This window comes from Saccopteryx bilineata, chromosome 1 (assembly GCF_036850765.1).
Source record: "Saccopteryx bilineata isolate mSacBil1 chromosome 1, mSacBil1_pri_phased_curated, whole genome shotgun sequence".
In the NCBI taxonomy this organism is placed as follows: domain Eukaryota; kingdom Metazoa; phylum Chordata; class Mammalia; order Chiroptera; family Emballonuridae; genus Saccopteryx; species Saccopteryx bilineata.
Genome location: NC_089490.1, coordinates 403309487 through 403328521, shown reverse-complemented (window position 1 = coordinate 403328521; position 19035 = coordinate 403309487). Strand labels below are relative to the sequence as shown.

Below are 19035 nucleotides of genomic sequence, written 5' to 3'. Positions count from 1 at the left end.
CACCAAGGTCGGGGGCAGGCAGGGTCGCCCCGGTCCTGCCCCTTGGAGCCCGGGAACCCCAGCCTGGCTGGGCCATAGAGGTGCCTTTCCTCCTGCACTTTTTTTTCCGGGCTCTTCAGGCGTGAAAAGGGAGTACTAAAAACTGCTTTTTGAAACCTTTATGAGGATTAAGTTAGACGACAGATGTCAAGTGCTCGGGGAATGGGTTTTATGGACGTGAGGGTGGAAAGTCACGCGGAATCTCACCTGGACGTAGGAGCCTCCCTCAGAGGGTCTGCCCCTACCGCCCCGGGAAACCGCTTGGGAGCTGCGCAGGGCGTCAGCACACGGTGCAGTCTCACTTGTGATTTTAACACGATTTTTCCAGTAATAATTTCCCTGCTTTAACCTGCACGTGCCTTTTAAAGAACGTCATTTCCCGTCTCTCTGGGTGTCTTGCCTTTTCCTTCTTCTGGGTGGTCGTGAGATCGGTTCCTACTGATGCGGGCACATCCCAGCCACCCCTTGTTCTTTGCCGTATAGTATTCCACAGCGCAAAGGTTCTCCACACCCTGATCCAGACCCTCGTGGGAAGACACCGCCGGGTGTTTTGGTTGAGGGCTATGGAGCGTATCCGCTTCGAACAGGGCAATCCTGGAGGCGCTTCTGCCCAGCCGTGCAGTTGGGAGCCAGCCTCCTCCACTCCTCCTTCAACTCGTTCTCCACAGCAGGTAGGAGGGCCGGGGTGGGGGCCCACGGCGTCGAGGCAGTTTACCCCCAGGTTTGTTGAGGATGCCAGGCTAGCATGGAGCTTAGCAAAGCTTCCCTGTCTCCTCCTGCACCCCCTCCCACCCATCCACCCTGACTGCATTCCCGCCACAGATGTTTTACTGAGCCGTTACGATGCGCCCGCTGGGCACGGTGCTGGGTGCTGGAACACCGGGGGTATTCAGGGCAGGCAAGGTTTCCGCCCTCCGTGAGTCCTGTGTGGCAGACACCCAATAAGTAATTAAACACACAAATAAAGGCATGACTTCTGCTGTGTTGGGACTGGACAGATCAACTGGTATCTGTTCTCTCCCCAGCCCCCTGGGGTAAGCCCCCAGTTACCTAGTCAGGGTGGCCATATTGCCGTCACCCCAGGATCTGTGGAGTTGAGGACAGCAGACTTGTGCCGGGCTTCCTGCTCACAGAGGCCAGGAAGCTGATAAGCAAAGCTTCCTAAAGCCTGGGTGTCCTTTGGGCCACCCTTCCTCAGAGTGTCCACATCCTGGATGAAGCCCTTATAGAAGGAGGGCACAGCAAGGCCTCCAAATGGCCTGGCTGGGTGGCGGGGAGACACGCCCGCCCGGGAAAGAGCAGCGCCGGCCGTGTGCCAGCCCTGGGCAGCGTGGGTCCCCGCGCCCTGCCATTGACTGCTCAGTGCAGCCTGGCTCCACGGGAGAGGAAACCGAGGCTCAGAGGCCAGGCAGCAACGCGAGCAGGTCAATGTCAGACCCAGGAGCACACCGGCCTTCCGACTGGCCAGTGACCTGTCAAGGGGGTTCCCCCTCCTTCCCCTTGGAAGAACCGCAGGTGGCAGTCCCCAATTTGTTCCCTGCCCATTAACAGCCCAGACCTCCGAACCATACTGGGCGTCAAGGAATCAGAGCGGCGACATGTCACCTTTTGGGAGCTGACACCACTATTCTTATGTAATTCCACCCCGCCTCCCCCGGCCCCTCCAAGTGTGAGCTGGCAGACATCTGTCCCGTAAATCAAAGGGAGCCGCAGGACACGCCGGCTTTGGCGGGTCCCTGAGAATTTCGTGGAGCCCCTGGGAGAAGGCCCCGTTGTGAGCGGCCACAGCATTTGGAGAGTTAAAAGCCTCCTGGGCCGGCACGCTGTGGCCCCGGGAGGAGGTCACGGCCCCGGGAGGGAGGCCAGGAGGGAGTCAGAGTCCATCCCTGGAGGGCAGCTCCTCTGACCCCTCAAGGAAGTGTCCGTTCATCTGTCCGACGGGAAGGTTCCGGCTGGAGGATCCCGAGTAGGCCATTGTGCGGCAGCCCAGAGATTTGTTTGGGAGGAAGGTGACACTTGGGATGTGCAAGACGGCACTGTCCGCACACGTTTGCCCACTGGAGCTACAGGGACGTCCCAGCAGGTGGTCCCTCGCTGTTGATGTGGCGTTTCAGGGATGGGAGTCACTCAAGCACGCCAGGGGCACCCCCTTGTCTGCTGGTCCTGAGTTCATGTCTAAAAAGTATCTCCAATTTAATAGTTTGTGTTGCGATCATAAAAGTGATCCGTTTCCAGTGTGGGAAAACATGTAGGAAGAAAGCAGAGACGTGTACACGTAAGAAATAAACTAGAAATCCATAAAATAAAATAGAATGAGAGAAATAAAAATAAAATTCACTCACTTTTTTTTTAATGCACCTCTCTGTATATTTTTATTCTTTTATTTATTTTTTTTCCTTTTTGCTTTTTAAGAAACCAAAATTTGACTGTATATTTGGCGGGGGGAGGGGGCGGGGGGCAGGGGGTGTGCTCGGGTGACAACTTCCATCAGGGGCCCAGCGTTTGCATCCCCCTCGCTCATTTCCCAGCCGGCTTCCGACTCACAGATTCTCTCCCGGGCCTCGCCGGCCGGCCGCAGAAAGCGAGGCCCAGGTTCCAAACACAGGCTTTTCCCGATGAGACTGTAGCAGTGTCGTGCCGGGGCTGAGGTCGGAGGGGACTAGGGAGGGGTTTCTGCAAGCCTGCCAGGCTGGTGGGAAATAGACCATGAGCCCCGGAGGCCCCCAGGGTGCCTGGAAGGCAGCCCCTTAGTGAACCCACATAGCAAAGTGTCCAGGACCCTCTGCTCGAATGACGGGTGTCTGAGGCCAACCTTGGGGGCATCTGGGCCTGCTTGCTCTCTGCAAACCACCTCTGTCCAGAGGACTCCCTTGACTCTCCCTCCAGACACACACGCACACACACACGCCTGCATTCGTGCACACGCACACGCACACACACACAAACACAAATGTTCCCCTGTCTCCGTGCTGGAGGACAGTCTTGGAGCAGCCCCCCGCTACCCCTGGCTTGGGGGTCAGAGTGCTTTTAGTGGGACAAGCACTGTCTGATGGGGCCTGCGGTGGGCTGAACGGGGCGGGGGGCAAAGGTATGTCCACCTGAAACCTTGCATGTGATCTTATTTGGAAAAAAGGATCCTTGCACACATAATAAAGGGAAAGATCCCGAGGTGACATCATCTTGCATTACCCAGGTGGCCCTAAAACCAATGACAAGCGCCCTTATCAGGGAGAAGGCAGAGGGAGGTTTGAGGCAGAGAAAGGAATGGGAGGAGGCCGGGTGAGAACGGAGGCAGAGAAAGGAATGGGAGGAGGCCGGGTGAGAACGGAGGCAGAGACTGGACGGATGCGTCTGCAAGCCCAGGAGCGCCCGGGACCCTCCACCCTCAAGTCTGCGGAACAGCCCTGCCAAGAGCTGGAGCTCGGGCTTCCAGCCTCCTGCTGCGGGAGAATAGGTTTCTGTGTGTCAGCTGCCTCATACAGTCCCGCAGGACCACCTGCAGGTCCTGACCCGGCCGCTGTCAACTGCCCCATACAGTCCCGCAGGTCCACCTGCAGATCCTGACCCGGCCGCTGTCAACTGCCTCAAACAGTCCCGCAGGTCCACCTGCAGATCCTGACCCGGCCGCTGTCAACTGCCCCATACAGTCCCGCAGGTCCACCTGCAGATCCTGACCCGGCCGCTGTCAACTGCCCCATACAGTCCCGCAGGTCCACCTGCAGATCCTGACCCGGCCGCTGTCAACTGCCCCATACAGTCCCGCAGATCCACCTGCAGATCCTGACCCGGCCGCTGTCAACTGCCTCATACAGTCCCGCAGGTCCACCTGCAGATCCTGACCCAGCCGCTTACACGCTGGGTGGTCCTGGGGGTGGGGGGACCCCATGCCCCGAGGGATCAAGGTCACTCGGCAAAGCCTGGCACAGGGTTGGTGCCCAGTAGACGGCAGTTGCTGTTGTCACAGATGCCAGTCGTCATCGGGTGGGGGACATTTAGCGCCAAAGAAGGATAAGTGGCATGTCTGTCACTGCCTCTTCGGAAAACGTCCCCATACCTGATGGGAGGCAGGTGGTAGAGAAGCCTGGTGGGTGGCACGGTCTCTGGGCCATGCCGGCAACAGTCCCCGGTCAGGAAGGGGCAGGGGAACCAGAGCTCGGCCATGTTTCACCAGGGACATCACATAAACACACTCGGGGTCACTGGTCCCGAGTTCAAGAGGAAATGAGACCGTGACTCCAACTGTCTGGTGAGGAAGCATCTACAAGGAGCCCTTAAGACAAACAAAAGTCCTGGGAACCAGACACCGCGGACGCAAAGGGAGCTCCGCCCACACGAGGCCAGGTCGCCTATGCGGGTGACACGTCAGTCCTTGTCACTGTCCAGCCAGCATCTCTGCAGGGACCCCTCCAACCCCCCCTCCGTCCCGACACCCTCGGGGAATCGGCCAGCGGAGCTGAGCCGGCGCTCTGGGAGGACCAGTCAGAAGCCATGTCCATCTGCACCCCCACTCTGCGCTCAGGTCGAGAGGCCGCAACTCCCCAGACCTGGTGGCCGCTGCCAGGGTCCTGCGCCTGACCTCCTGTCGCAGGACGGCTGAGCACGCGTCAGGCCAACCCTGAGCTGCGTGTGGAGTGGGCTGCTGGGTCACCTGGGAACACAGTGGCAGGCCGGCTCCAAGGTCACGCCTCGGGCCAGGAGCCAGCCCGTCCACAGACCGGGTGCCCGTGCCTCACCCTGGAATATGCGCTGAAAGCTGTCGACCCCTCCCCAGGAAACTTGAGATCTCAGGGGGTCCAGAGGTCCGGACCCAGGAACCAGAAGTTACCCATGGATGCCTTGTGGTGATCTGAGGGCGAGGGCAAGACTGGAACCAGCGCCTAGGGGCGATTTTGTGGGAAAGGGTGAGAATGAGGGCGGGTGCTCTGCCGCGGACAAAGGGGGCGTGGCCGTTGAAGAGAAGAGGACACAGGGCTGGGGCGGGAGGAGAAATGGAGGTTGGGAGCTTCCTCTACCTCTTCTGCTGAGGGCCAGCCAGTTAGTTGTCCCTGTGCCTCAGTCTCCCTGTCTGTACGACGGAGCTATGTACTCACAATCCAGCACAGTCTGTGTCCTACAGACGCCGAGGAAATGGTCTGGACTAGAGTCGCCCAGGACGGGGCTCTGGGGAGAGGTCTCTCCTTGTCACAGTCTCACTGCAGGGAGAGGTCTAGGTCAGGGCTAATGAGGTCTGCCCTCCGGAGGTGCCCAGGCTCTGACGGCCTGACCCGCCTAGGGCCCCAGGGAGCCTCCAGCCAGGGCGGGAGCCGCCTCACTCTCACAGCGCCTCACTCTCACAGCGCCTCACTCTCACAGCGCCTCACTCTCACAGCGCCTCACTCTCACAGCGCCCTCTGCAGCCGACTGGTCCCGTTTCCCTGGACGGGGAAATGGGGGTCGAGCGCTTGTTCCAAAGCACACAGTGGGAGCCTTTGGAAAGAGCCTCCAACCCCCTCGATCTGCGGTTTATACAGTCAGACACCCGAGCCGGAACTGAGCCCGGAGCGTGTGTTTAAACGCCTCCAAGTAGAAATACCTCTGGTCTCCACTCAGAGGCGCATTAAGATTGGTCGAGGCCTTGGGTACAGAAGAAAATATTGAGCCCCTTAAGAGAGAGAGAGAGAGAGAGAGAGAGAGAGAGAGAATAAGAATACATGTTAATCCTATTTTTAAATAAATAAAAAAATACTAGGTGCGATTGACGTTAAACTGAAACATAGGAAACCAAACTTGGTGTCATTAGAAAAAAGTGTCCAGCCTGACCTGTGGTGGCGCAGTGGGATAAAGCGTCGACCTGGAACACTGAGGTCGCTGGTTCGAAACCTTGGGCTTGCCCGGTCAAGGCACATATGGGAGTCGAAGCTTCCTGCTCCTCCTCCTTCTCTCTCTCTCACTCTCTCTCTAAAAAATCAATCAATAAAATATAAAAAAAAAAAAAGAAAAAGAAAAAGAAAAAAGCGTCCAGTTGAGGTTTTGTGGGGACCTTCAGAAGTCGGGGCCCAGGGCGCCCGCCATGAAATCGACCTGTCTCCACCGACCTGCCTGAGAAGCCGTGCTGGGGGAACGGTGGTGACCGAGACCTCCACACCCCCACCGCGGGGCTCACAGTCAGGAGGCCCAGGGACGTCTGGAGAGATGGCGTGAATCACGTTATAGCCATCATCGTGGGTGCTGCAGAAGAAGCCACGTCCTCTCTGAGCCTCCGTGTACTCACCCGTGAGACGGCGACAGCCCCTCAGAGCCCCGGGGATGAGGGAGACTGCACACGACCCCCTGGGCACATGCACACACATGCACGCACGCCCTTGAGCTTATGCACACACACGAGAATACACTGCACTCACACGTGGGCATGCATGCCCATGTCCACATGCACAGGCACGTTCATGGGTGTGCTCATATAGTGTCCGGCCCAGAGCGGGCATTCGGCTGAAAGGTGACTATCAGCCGCAGTAACCAGGGTAGAAGGTGCTGGAAGCTTGGGCAGGAGGTTGGCTTTTCAAGATTTCTGTACCCTAAAAGGGCTGCTCCCTGGGACCTGGGCACGGCCCTGCTGTTTAGGTCACACATGAGAGTAACCACTTCAAATAAGGTCCTGACACCTCATATGGACCCAGAGCCAGCCACCAAGTTCATAAAAATTATTTCCTGTTTAAAAAAAGGTGGGATGGAACATATAACTAATGACCAAAAAGGAAGCTCCCAGCGGGGAAGAGATGGAGTTGTTCTCTACGGTGCAAAGTAAGATGGCAGAGAGAGAGTTCCTGGGGGAATGACAAGACCTCAGGGTCGTGCCTTGGGGAATGGAGACCTCAGAGCAATGTCCTGTGCCATCAGGGATACAACATGAAGACCCCAAATAGCCTGAGTCCACCATGCCCTGCTCGGTGCCTCTCTGAGCCGCAGTTTCCTGCTCTGGGAAGTGGGCTCAGGGAAGGGACCGCAATGCACTCGTGGCACTCTGCTGACCTCCCACGGGAGCACATCTGGGAACCCGGTTTGGGGGCTCCAGACCACTGCCCAGTGCCGACGACAAGCCAGCAGCCGGTTCCAGGCAGGTGGGTTGGGTCTTCCCCTCTTTCTGTTATTTTGAAAAATTCCAAACCTCCAGAGAATAGTAGAAGGAACACCTGTGGTCCTTCACCTGGATCACCGACATGTCTCCCACCTTTGTATTCCTCACCTCTTGCATACACAGGTATATTTCTCTGAACCATTTGAAAATCTGGCATGGCTGGCCCTGGCCAGTTGGCTCAGTGGTAGAGCATCAACCCAGCATGTAGAAGTCCTGGGTTTGATTCCTGGTCAGGGCACACAGGAGAAGCGCCCATCTGCTTCTCCACCCTTCAACCCCTGCACACACATACACCATCTCTCTCTCTCTCTCTCTCTCTCTCTCTCTCTCTCTCTTCTCCTCCTGCAGCCATGGCTCAATTGGTTCGAGTGCATTGGCCCTGAGCGCTGAGGATGGCTCCTCCATGGAGCCTCTGCCTCAGGCGCTAAAAATAGCTCATTTACAAGCAAGGCCACAGATGGGCAGAACATTGGCCCCAGACAGGGGTTGCCGGGTTAGGGGTGCATGCGGAAGTCTGTCTATCTCCAAATTCCATTCCCAAGGGCCCCTGTAGCGACCTTTATAGAGCAGTTTACTCTCTTTTGGCATGTTTTTTCTACTGAGGTGAAGTTCACGTAACATAAAATTAGCCGTCTTCAAGTGTAAAATTCAGTGTGGCCTTTAAGCATGTTTACAACTCCGTTTATCAAGTTTCAAAACATTGTTACCCCTTGGCCCAAACAAAGCCCCTTACCCATTAAGGAGCCAGTCCCGTGGCATCCTTCCCCCAGCCCTGCCAATGACCGCTCTGCTTAGGCAGGTGTCTCTGAAAGGAACCCTGAGCACGCCTTTATCGCAAACCAATGTCTGGCTGGGTCGTGTGTGTGTGTGTGTGTGTGTGTGTGTGTGTGTGTGTGTTTGGGAAGGAAGGGGATGTTGTCACACTAGAGAGTGTTCTTGTCCCCTCTCTGCTGCCCACGGGCAGGGCATCTTCAGGCAAATCTTTTCCCCTTCTTGGTTCTTATTTTGTTCATTTGGGGACAAGGGGAATCAAGAAAATTGCGTGGAGGTCCTGACCAACCCTAGAAATCTGAGTCCATCCACTCAAACGACCTGGAATAGCACTATGCTGCCTAATGGTCTCTCCCAGGCCTGCGGGCAGCTGGGCAAAGTGGGAGGGGGTCCCTGTCCTCGCAGCGCCCCTGACTTCTGGGTCTCTTACCTCATTCAGCTTTCTTCCCCGAGCCTGCTCACGGTTCCGCTACCCCTTGGTGGGCTTTGTGCCTCAGTTTCTCATCTGTAAAATGGGTTAAAAGCTGATTCTCTGCAGGAGGAATTCCGGAGGGGCCAGCAGTGTAAGGTGGACCCGCGCGGGAGGTCGTGCACGTGAGCGGAGGCGAACAGACCCGACCTGATTCGGGGTGAGCCACTGTTCTTCCTCTCCCGCGCTGGCGGGTTTGCGTCCCTCGGGTCGGCGTCTCTCCGACAGGAATTCTGGATTCTCAGGGGCACCGTGAAAATGAGAGTGGGTTTCACGGAGCTGGAAAGTGCTCCCTGAAATGTAATGACGACACCATACAGAGGCCATGCCTGGGGGAGCGTGTTCTGCTGGGGACTTCTGGAGAGGGGCTTGTTTACGCTGCCCCTACTGGCGGAAAGCGTCCTGCACCGGAAATGCCAACCTCGGCCCGCGTGTGGCCTCGCTGGGGGCCCTGGCTGCTGGGTCCGATCCAGGGGGTCTGACCCGCCGGAAGTCCTCGGAAAGGGTTGGCGGATCAATGAACCATCAATATGGTGATGGAACCAGGGACGGGCGGAAGGAGGGATGGGCAGAAATATCAAGGAAAGGAGGGACAAATGGATGAATGCAGTAAATTCATGGCCACGTGAACACCTCCAGGCTCCTTTCAGCGGCTCGTGCACGATCTCTGGACCACCCGCCCTGTGTCAGACTCTGCGCAGGGCACTCCACCTCCGCGGAGCTGTCTGGGGAGGAGACGGACGGGGCAGCCAATAACCACGAGGAGAAATGAGGGCAGGTGTGACGTGATGCGCGTGATGCCCACTGACGCTGGCCACGCTTAGAAGGGGGTCCTCCCTCGTGGTCCTGCTGGAGTCACCACGGGGACTCAGATGACCCCCCCCCACACTGCGAAAACATCGGGGCAGAGGACAGAGATGGGGCTGAGAAGCCAGAGGTCAGGGTCCTGGCTCTACTGTGGACCTGGATGTGGGCGGGCATCTCCATTCTCTGAAAAAGAGGCTGCTTCAGTTTCTCTTCTTCTTTTTTAAAATAGAGCGTAAGGACGAGGTTCGTGACTTGGATTCCCGGATTCAAATCCAAACTCTGTTGTTTATTAGCTTTGTGACTCTGGGCAAGATGCAATGACTGAGCCTCACTTTCTCCATCTTTAAAATGGGCGCTGCGGGAATTAAACAGGGTAGAGGAAGTGCCTAGTGCACTTCCGGGCACATCCAGAGGTCTTCCTGAGTGTCAGCCACCCCCCTTCTGACGTCATCATCATCATCATCATGACCAGCACAGTGTCCCGTACACATCAAGCCCGCAGCTAACTGTGGTGGGCGTGCCTGTCTCAGGGTGCCCTGTGACCTCTGAGGGCAGAAAGGGAACGCGCACTGTGGGAAGGTCATTGGTGTTTTGAAGAGAGAGAGGGGGAAAAAAACATCACTTTGTGTATCAAGTTGGAAGAAGAGCCAGCCAGTGGCGTGTGACCCTTCCACCTGCAAGGCAGGCTTGTGACAGGGACAGAAGTCGGCACTCACAGGCCTGGGGCCCCAGTACTTCCCAATGTCAATATTTTAATTTTGCGACTCTAAGCAAAGTCACCATTAGCACCACCAATGTTGTCTTGTTCAGCTACATTTTGTTTTCCTTAATTAGGTACACACAGGTCACAATATTTCCTATCGGAACATATTTCTATTTTGATGATGGAGATAAGGGGACAAAAAAAAAATTCATGGACAGACAGTGGCTTTACAGCCAGGATGCCAGCACCTGTCACCACACATGACCAATTAAGGCACACGCACACACCCAGTTGCTGCCCAACAGGGGACGCTCGGCCAGTGGTGGGTCTCCGGCCCTGGGGGTGGAGGCGAGAGAGCAGGTAAACTGGCAGCGAAAGGCCTCCAGTCCCAGCTCCTGGACCACATGGGCCACTGCTGGTGGCTACATTTTAAACACAATCCCAGACTCGTCCAAAGCAGTCTGGAGGAAGCCGTGTGGCCCTTAGTGTGTGCAGAAGCAGGGTAGTTTCCTGACCTCCAGAGAAAGCTGCCACGACCCACCTGATCCAGCACGTGGACCGGGCGTACCTGGGGAAGAGGCCATGGGGCCAGTGGTTCCCTTTCTGAGAGTGGACAGGTGTGAGAGCATCTCCAGTGTCCTCTCCGTGTGATGTGGGAGGGGACACTGGAGTGTCCTCTCCGTGTGATGTGGGAGGGGACACTGGAGTGTCCTCTCCATGTGATATGGGAGGGGACACTGGAGTGTCCTCTCCGTGTGATGTGGGAGGGGACACTGGAGTGTCCTCTCCGTGTGATATGGGAGGGGACACTGGAAAGGACCTACACTAGGGTGTAGATTGCCCACCCAGAGGAGTCCCACTCAGATCTGCTGGTGTCAGAGGGGCCTTGGATGAGCATTTAGTGCATGGGAAATGTTTATGGGACCTTGGGAGGGGCACAGGGAAGTGCTTAAGAAGACACGTTTGACACTGTCATGTAAATTTCTAACCGCCAGGTGAAAAGAGAAACGATTATTCCCATAACGCAAATACTAGAAGTGAGGCTGAACAAGATTTTTTTTTTTTTTCCTGCCGGGACACTGGTTAGAAAGGATGACAATCTCTCATTTGCTACTCAATCAAGAGGAGCCACCGTGACAAGCTTGGGTTGAAGGAGGGCGACCCCCGGAAAAGGGTTTATTAGGGCCGTTAAAACTACCCCAGCGAACATCGAATCCGGAACAAAGCCACCAAGCCAAGCCCTCCTGACCATCTGGGTCTGAGACCGCTAGGGCCGTGCCTGGGCTGAGCAGGGGCAGTTGGGCTGACGGACCGGCTAGCGTTGCCCACTCCATCCAGAGAATGAAATCTCACCGGCGCGAGTCAGCTGGCTCGGCCACCTGGACCAAATCGAATGCAGCCTGGAAAAGAAAAACCAGCCGAACCCCAGGACACTAAGGGCGGCCGGGGTCTCGCGGGTGCTTTGAGAGCCTCGGAAACAGGTCCCCACCTTCTTCAACTTGGTAGATCTCACCTGGACAGCCTTAGCCGCAGCGCCCCCTGCTGGCCGGCGCCGCCTTTGCGCGGCCCCTCTAGGCTTCCTCCTACCACAGACCAAGGGCACCAACTAACCTGCGCGGGCTCTCCCTCCCTCCCCGACCACCTGGGTATCAATCCGCCCACCTGGTGCCTGGCCAACTCTGTGAGCCTCAGTTTTTCTCACATGGAACAGGGATTAGTCACCTAAACTCTCCGAGCACTGCTGTGACTACAAAATGCCCGGGATACCACAGACAGACCCTAAGTGGGCAGGCAGCTGTCACTCTATGTCCACTCTCCCCTGTGATCCCAGCATGAGGCTGAGAGCAGGGACGAGGAGGCACCGGCCCAGCAAGTTCATAACCTGCCCAGGGAACGACCGGGTATAGATGGTTGCGGCACAGGGTCTGACCCGGGAGCCCGAGCACCTGCAAGGAGACCACACCGCCTCCCCCCCCACACAGCGTGGCCTGGATTTACAAGCCTGTCGGCCTGGGTTCAAATGACAGGTCCACCATTTACAGGTTGTGCAGCTGTGGGTCCCTCTACCACTTTCTAGGGTCCTCTATCTGTTCCGTGGGAAGGAAGGGCAGGATGCCATGGGGACTAAAACCGAAAACACCCATTAAGTGATTGCAGCAGAATAGAAAACTGCCCCCCCCCGCCCCGCCATCCTCCTGAGCTCCCACATAGATCACAGCGGCCACTCTTTTCCCACCGCGAGCGGAGCAGGGGCAGCTGAGGGGTGGGGGTGGAGCCAGGGGGCGGAGCCAGGAGCTGGCGTCTGCCTTCCTCCCCCCAGCCCGATTTGGGGGCGTCCTCCCTGCAGCCCCTTGCCACCCTCCTCAGACCCCGCATTTATCCAAGATCTTTAAAAACGAGAGCTGCAGGGGAGGGTAATTAACTTTAATAGGAGCCGCCGTCGATTTAAAGCCACAGGGGGGAAGTAATTAGATTTAACAGAAGCCACGGCTTTCTGAACCAAGACACTCAGCGCGGGGGTCCCTGGCCTGTTAAAGCCTTTGAGATGATGTCTTTTTTTTTTTTTTTTTTTTTTTTTTTTTTTTTTTGTTAAAGACGTTCCTGGTGACATTTTCTGCGGGCTCCGTCATTAACGCCAGTCACTGGGGTATGAACGTGGCCTTCGCTCATTGAAATTCATCAGGCCTGGCACGTACGGTTTTCCTTCCTTCCCTGTGTCTGCACCGTTCGCTCTCCCATCGCCCTGGCGCTGAGCTAGTGTGGCTTTTCCCCAGATCCAACCTCCTGGAGCCCCACACCCAGCAGTTGGGGGTGGGGAGAGGGCTGGAGGAATAATGACAAAGAATTGGTGTTGAGTCAAAGCCGCCCCCCCCTCTCCCCCGGGGGAGACCCCCTCACTTTCCGCCAGGGCATTCTCTGGAGGCTGTTTCCATTTTCAGAACATCGTTCGAGGAGGTTTCTGGTTTGCAGGAGCTTCTTCAATTTCCCCACCTGGCGCCGGCCCCAACCCAGCAGCGTGTATAGTGGCTCCTCTGGCCCTCCCCGCCAGGTAAGGAGCTCCCCGACCTCTCCACAGCGGCGCTGCGGTTAGAGACCCAGGGACTGGGTCAACGACAAAAACACTGGGGCTCAGCTGCTCCAAGCGCCCGGGTCTGAGCTGGTAAATCAGTTTCTCAATCTGCCCCAGAAGGTCCCTCCACCAGGACCGCAGGCGGGTAAGAGCAGAGGCCGAAACCCGGGCTGAAGCGCCACCTAGTGGCGCCCGCGCGACGCCCCCATTGTTTCTGTGAGGGCGGAGATCGCGCCTGGCCCCCCGCTGGGGTACAATTTACCGGGATAAAAAGTGGCCGGGGGTGGAGGAGGGGCAAGGATCGCGAGAACAGAAGTAGGGAGAACTCGGCGGGGTCCGAACTAAAAAGGGGAAATTCTAACGCACGGCTTTACGTCCGGGGGTAGGAGGGTTGGCACGGTCGTGGGATGGAGCGAATGAGGCTTTTAAGGAAGAACGCCCTAAAACCGAGGCAATGTTCTTCCTGACCGGGGTGAGGGATGCAAAACTCAGTGCCTGCCAGTCTCTGGTTCCGGGGTTCCTGTCCCGCCCCTGCTAGCGCCCCGCGACGAGCGCATTCCCTGGGGAGCCGCGGCCTGGAGGCGGGGCTCCGTTGTCTCCTTTATTGCTTTATAAAATCAAACTCGCCCAGTCAAGAGCGACCTGGCTGCCGGCCCCGCCACCGAGCCGCGGGGAGGAGCTCCTGCGAACCCTACCGCGAAGCGGGGCCTCCTCTCCCCCCCTCCACCCCTGCCCCATCCGGACGACCTGGGCGGGGTCACCCGGGCAGGGCCCGGGAAGGGGGCTGGGGCCGGAGGCGGGGTGTGAGTGGGTGTGTGTGGGGGGCGGGGGCCTGATGCAATCCTGATAAGAAATGCGCGGGTGTAGTGGGCACCTACGCGCCCGCCGGGAGGGTAAGGCACACTATATAAGGCCGCCAGCCGGGAGCCGCCGCGCCGTCGGAGCAGCAGCAGCGTTGCGCACCCAGAGCGCACGGCTGGCTGGAAGGCCGTGGCCATCCCTACCTCGTCAGGCACAGCCTTCTGCACTCCCGCTGCCCGAACTGCTCCGGAGCCAGAGGCGAGTGCCATGCAAGGCGCGCGGAGCTGGTGTGTGGTGGCCCGCGCCCTGGTGCTGGCCGGCCTCTGGCTGGCTTCAGCCGGGGGCCCCCTGACTCTCTCGGACGCTGGGCCGCACGTGCACTACGGCTGGGGGGAGTCCATCCGCCTTCGGCACCTGTACACCTCCGGCCCTCACGGCCCCTCCAGCTGCTTCCTGCGCATCCGCACCGACGGCGCAGTGGACTGCGCGCGGGGCCAGAGCGCGCACAGTGAGTGCCCGCCGCATCCCCTTCCTGCCCAGCGCCCCTTCTTCCCTTCAACGCCTTCTACTCCCGCGGGCTCCTCACTCCTGGGAATGCCAGGTTCTGGCACACCCGCATTCTTTTTTCCTCCCCGGGTCCCCTGACAGCGCGCGGACCTAGGGGAGGACATACTGGGGCGTGAACCTACCGCACCCATGTCCTTTCCTTGATTCCCCTTTGGCTCCCGCGGACCCCACGCTCGGGGAAACCCCGGGTCATGACACCTTGGCGTTACAGCCCCTTCTCGAACCCCCAGACAGTGTGAGGGAGGAGATGGGGAAATGGGGAGGGGGCACAGGCGCTTGCACCAACCGTACCCACGTGTCGTGGGCCCCGTGGGTCCTGGCTGCAGCTTTTTTCCTTCTCTCCCGCCAGGTTTGGTGGAAATCAGGGCAGTGGCACTGCGGAATGTGGCCATCAAGGGCGTGCACAGCGTCCGGTACCTGTGTATGGGAAGCGACGGCAGGATGCTAGGGCTGGTAGGTGACGCGCTGTGGCGGGGGCTTGCAGGGAAGAGCGTGGGTCGCGCTGGATCCAATACAGGGTTCCCTGGCTTCCTCCGCTCAGGCCCCATCGAGGTCGGAGGGGAAGACTGCATGGGCTGGGTTAAGTTAATGTCCGACTTTTTCTACGGAAGTTTAGGGTCCAGCCAGTGGCTGGCTAATGGTTCAAAGACGCCTTTGCATTTTCAATCGAGCCAAAAACCAACCCAGAAGGGAACCCGTTATTCGGCTCTCTTTGATAATTAAACAGGAAAAGCCACCTCGGGCCCTTTCAGTCTGGGCCTGTTCGTGGGTGGTCCTCGCCTCCGTTCCCCTCCCTGCAGTACTTAAAAAAAAAGAAAGAAAGAAAAAGGGTGTATCCACAACTCGGATCCTTTTCAAAAGGTAAATCTTCAAACAAATAAGAAAGAATGACATTTGGGATTGGAGATATACTTTTTAAATTAATTTTTATCTACTAGAAAAATGTTTGTACAGACGCATCAGAATATCCCAAAGCATCCTCGTGTTCCGCTCACCTGTACGGAAATGCTTTGGGGAGGAAGGCTAGAGGGATGGGACGGGATGGCCCAGGTACCCACGGGAGTCTCAGGGCAGGAAGTGTGCAGATGCTGGGTCTCTGGTCACCGGGAACAAAGACTGAGAGTTCAAAGGGAGCCTCCGCCCCTCCTGGCCCGGGTCTCACAGTGGAGACTGTGTGAGGTCCCGGCGGGGCACAGTGGGGCACGGAGCCTCAATGCAGCCCCGCTGGGCCAGGAGCTACAGGGGAGGAACGGGGGGCGGAGACTGCGCCTCGGGGGATGTCACCACTCCGCACAAGAGTTGCAGATGCCCGGCCTCTCCCGCAGCGCCAATCTTTTTTAGTTTTTCAAAATTGGGCTGAAGCTCTTGACAGCGGTTTTTTAGTTCATTTATCCAGAGTCTGCGTTTCAGGTTTTATGTTGGAATCCTTGGTGAAAGGACTAGAATGCAGGGAAAGAGAGGAGGTGGTCCGCTTGCTGAAAGCCGACACCCAGAGCTGCTCAAACCTTAGTTGCAACTTTAGTTATTGTGCTGTTTACTGACTGGGGCAGGGGGGGCGGGGGGCTGGGGGAGGGCAAGGATGATGGGAGGTCCTGCTCGGGCTGATGAGTCTAACCCTCCATTCTTCTACTCCAAGTGCCTGTGTGTGTGTGTGGGGGGGTGCATTTAAAACCCACTTCTGCCTCTTGATCCCTTGGGCATGGCTTAGCAAAAATGGAGGATTTACTCTTAAGGGGGGAAAAAAAAAGGTCTACGTTCTCCTAGAAACTTGAAATCGTTTTCTGTTTCCAAATGCAGAAAAGAATGAAATGCCAATTTCTCCCACATAACCAGCCGAAGTAAGAAAGTTCACCATTTGGTGTTATTCCTCCTTGTTTGTTTGTCAATTTGCACTTACCCCCTCCTGCTGTCTGGTGGTTTTATCCCCCGTGCCTGGGCTGCGGACCTTATCAGAGCCTTATCAACGCGTTGCTCACCCACCTGCAGTTCAACGACCTTTGTAGGCTTAGGCAGAAATGAGACTGGGTACTTCCCGGGGTTGCTTACCGCCCAGCCCTCCTGGCTCCCTGCCGGGGGCTGTCCTCTGTGTCTACAAGGGGTAATGACACTCTAGTTGGAGACAGAACTTGCCCGTTGGCACCTCCTAATCAACTGTGAATGGTCTGGGACCTGGCCCTACTTATCCTCCCCCGCAGCGCATTTCCGGCCACCCCCCTCACCACTCCCCGCTGGGAGCAGGCGCTGCCCGGGGCCTGGGGGGAGGGGGCTGCCTTTATCTGGCAGATCCTGGCAGGCTGCCTGGGCTGGAGGAACTGGAGAGGGCTGACGGTTCTCACAAGGGCCCCAGACAAAAAGGCCTGAGAGTCTCTCGGTCATTCTGGGTCTAAATGGGGACTAGATTCTTGATAGGATTACGTGTGATTCTTAATTAAAAGACGGATCCTCAAGGATAACAGTTTAGCTGTGTTTCCGAAAGTGCTTGCGGACTGTGAGGGAGGGAGTTTTTCCTGTCCACACTTAGGTGTTTCAGGTCAAGGAAGGGAGGGGCGCGTGTGCATAGCCTGCCTCTGAGTGGTGGCTGTTAATTGCTCAGACCAAGAAGAAGCTTAAAAAGTGAGTTGTATAGAAAACACAAGGGATCGATACAAAGTATATAAAGATAACAGAGTAATACACACAATCGAGCCAAAGTGTGTGTGTGTGTCTGTGTTTACAGGCTGTAAATTATAAAGGGATGTGAAGTGCAGATGTAAATTTATACAGAAAGTACACAGAATTAGTATGTCAGTTAATTTTATATTTAACATGTACTTAATATAGTGTAACTGTTAAAATACAACAGCGGGAACCTAGTCAGTGATCTTGTCATTGTGCTCTCGGATGGGTACCTGACTTACCAGGTGATCACTTCACAAATTATATGTCTGATGACTGTTGTATACCTGAAGCCTAATGTATTGTATGTCGACTGTAATTGAAAAATGAATTGAAATGATAAGTGTTATAAATGTATATTAAAAGGTAGTAAGTACAAATCTATGTATAAAAATAAGTACTTTCAAGACCTTTATATTTAAAATACCATACTTTATAACCCTTAACACCCCCCCACACCCACACACACACATACACTAACAGCTCAGGTTGAGCAGTGGGATGTGACACCGATGCCCACCTGTACCAATCTCTACTTCCAGTGGCGCGACCCCCAGGGAAGGGGGCGCCCACTGGTGCTCATGGCCGCCTGTGCTGTTCTCTCCGCAGCCTCAGTTCTCGCCAGAGGACTGCGCCTTTGAGGAGCAGATCCGCCCCGACGGCTACAACGTGTATCGGTCCAAGAAGCACCAGCTGCCCGTCTCTCTAAGCACTGCCAGACAGAGGCAACTGTACAAGGACCGGGGCTTCCTGCCGCTGTCCCACTTCCTGCCCATGCTGCCCAGGACCCCGACGGAACCCGAACACCTCGAGGACCACCCGGAGTCCGACCCGTTCTCTTCGCCCCTGGAAACGGACAGCATGGACCCTTTTGGGATCGCCAACAAACTGAGGCCGGTGAAAAGCCCCAGCTTCCAGAAGTAACTGAGACCCTTGGCCTTCCCCCCACCCCCGGGCCGGGACCCGAGGCCTGTGGCGCTTGCCGAGGAGGCTCTGGCTGTGCTTCTGCAAGAACAACCCGAGGCCCATGTTCTATTTAGCTCTAATAGAACCACTTAGAACTTGTACATATAGACAGTTTGACATGGGCTGTGCCAGTTTCTAGGGGATAGACTTGTATGATCATAAAATTGTAAGCCCTTTCTTCCCCCTTCCCCTCCCCAAGTACTACCCCAGCTCCCTACCCTGACTTGGGTCATTGCTGGACAGGGGCTGTCCATGTGCTGCCCCAGATCCACTTGAATACCTCCACTGATGGGGAACTCCTCTATCTTAAGCCAAGGCTGAATTCTCTGCAGATTTCTACCATAATGTCCAGCAGGGGGCAGCCAGAAGAAAAACACTCATTTTAAACTCATGTACAGGCGATCAACTGAGCAGCAGGCGAATCTGACCGAACCACACTTGTTAGCATGGGTCCAGAGCTCCCCTTCAGCCCGGGGGAGGACGCCCCCTGGTGGCTGGTTCTGGAATAGAGAGCCCGCAGCGTGGGGCAGTTCACCCCTTCCTTGGCTCTCCTCTGATGGCCCGCGCCCTGTGCGCAGCCAATACTGTCCCGGGCTCAGGCCCGGTTCCCCCTAAGACAAAAGGCCATTCTGCCACCTACTCAGAGGGCCAGGACACGAAAGCACAGTCCCTGCCTCAGTGACTAAGAGAGTCCCGAGAATTGGAATTGGGTTTGCCCAGGTAGTGGGTGTCACGCGAGGCCTTTGAGATGGACCCCCTCCCCCAGCCCCCCCCACTTCCCTCCCCCCACCCCAGGTCCCCCATCACGTTGGGGCGCTGGCTCCTCCTCCAGCGCTGTGTATCTTGAACCTCGAAGAGCAGAGACCAAAGCTGCTTCCATGCCCCGGCCCTTTTCCCTGACACCAAGTCACCGTGCTGGGGACCGGGCAGCTTCCAACCATAGGCGAGCCCGCACGATTCATTCAAAAGCCAGAAAAAGGAAGATTTGAAAGCCCCAAATCCTACCAGTAGCTTCTGGAAGCAGCGGGGACTTTGAGTTTTCCCAGCACTTAGTCGCCAACGTGATATTTATGACT

At 56.7% G+C, this 19035-nt stretch overlaps 1 protein-coding gene across 1 annotated transcript; it reads left to right on the top strand.

Annotated features, from left to right (window-relative positions):
* Positions 1 to 13915: 13915 nt before the first annotated feature.
* FGF19 (fibroblast growth factor 19) lies at positions 13916 to 18713 on the top strand. Its single transcript, XM_066254081.1, has 3 exons — positions 13916 to 14279; positions 14688 to 14791; positions 17603 to 18713. Exons 1-3 carry the CDS (start codon positions 14039 to 14041, stop codon positions 17915 to 17917), a joined length of 660 nt encoding a protein of 219 aa, XP_066110178.1. The 5' UTR covers positions 13916 to 14038; the 3' UTR covers positions 17918 to 18713.
* The last annotated feature ends 322 nt before the right edge of the window (positions 18714 to 19035 follow it).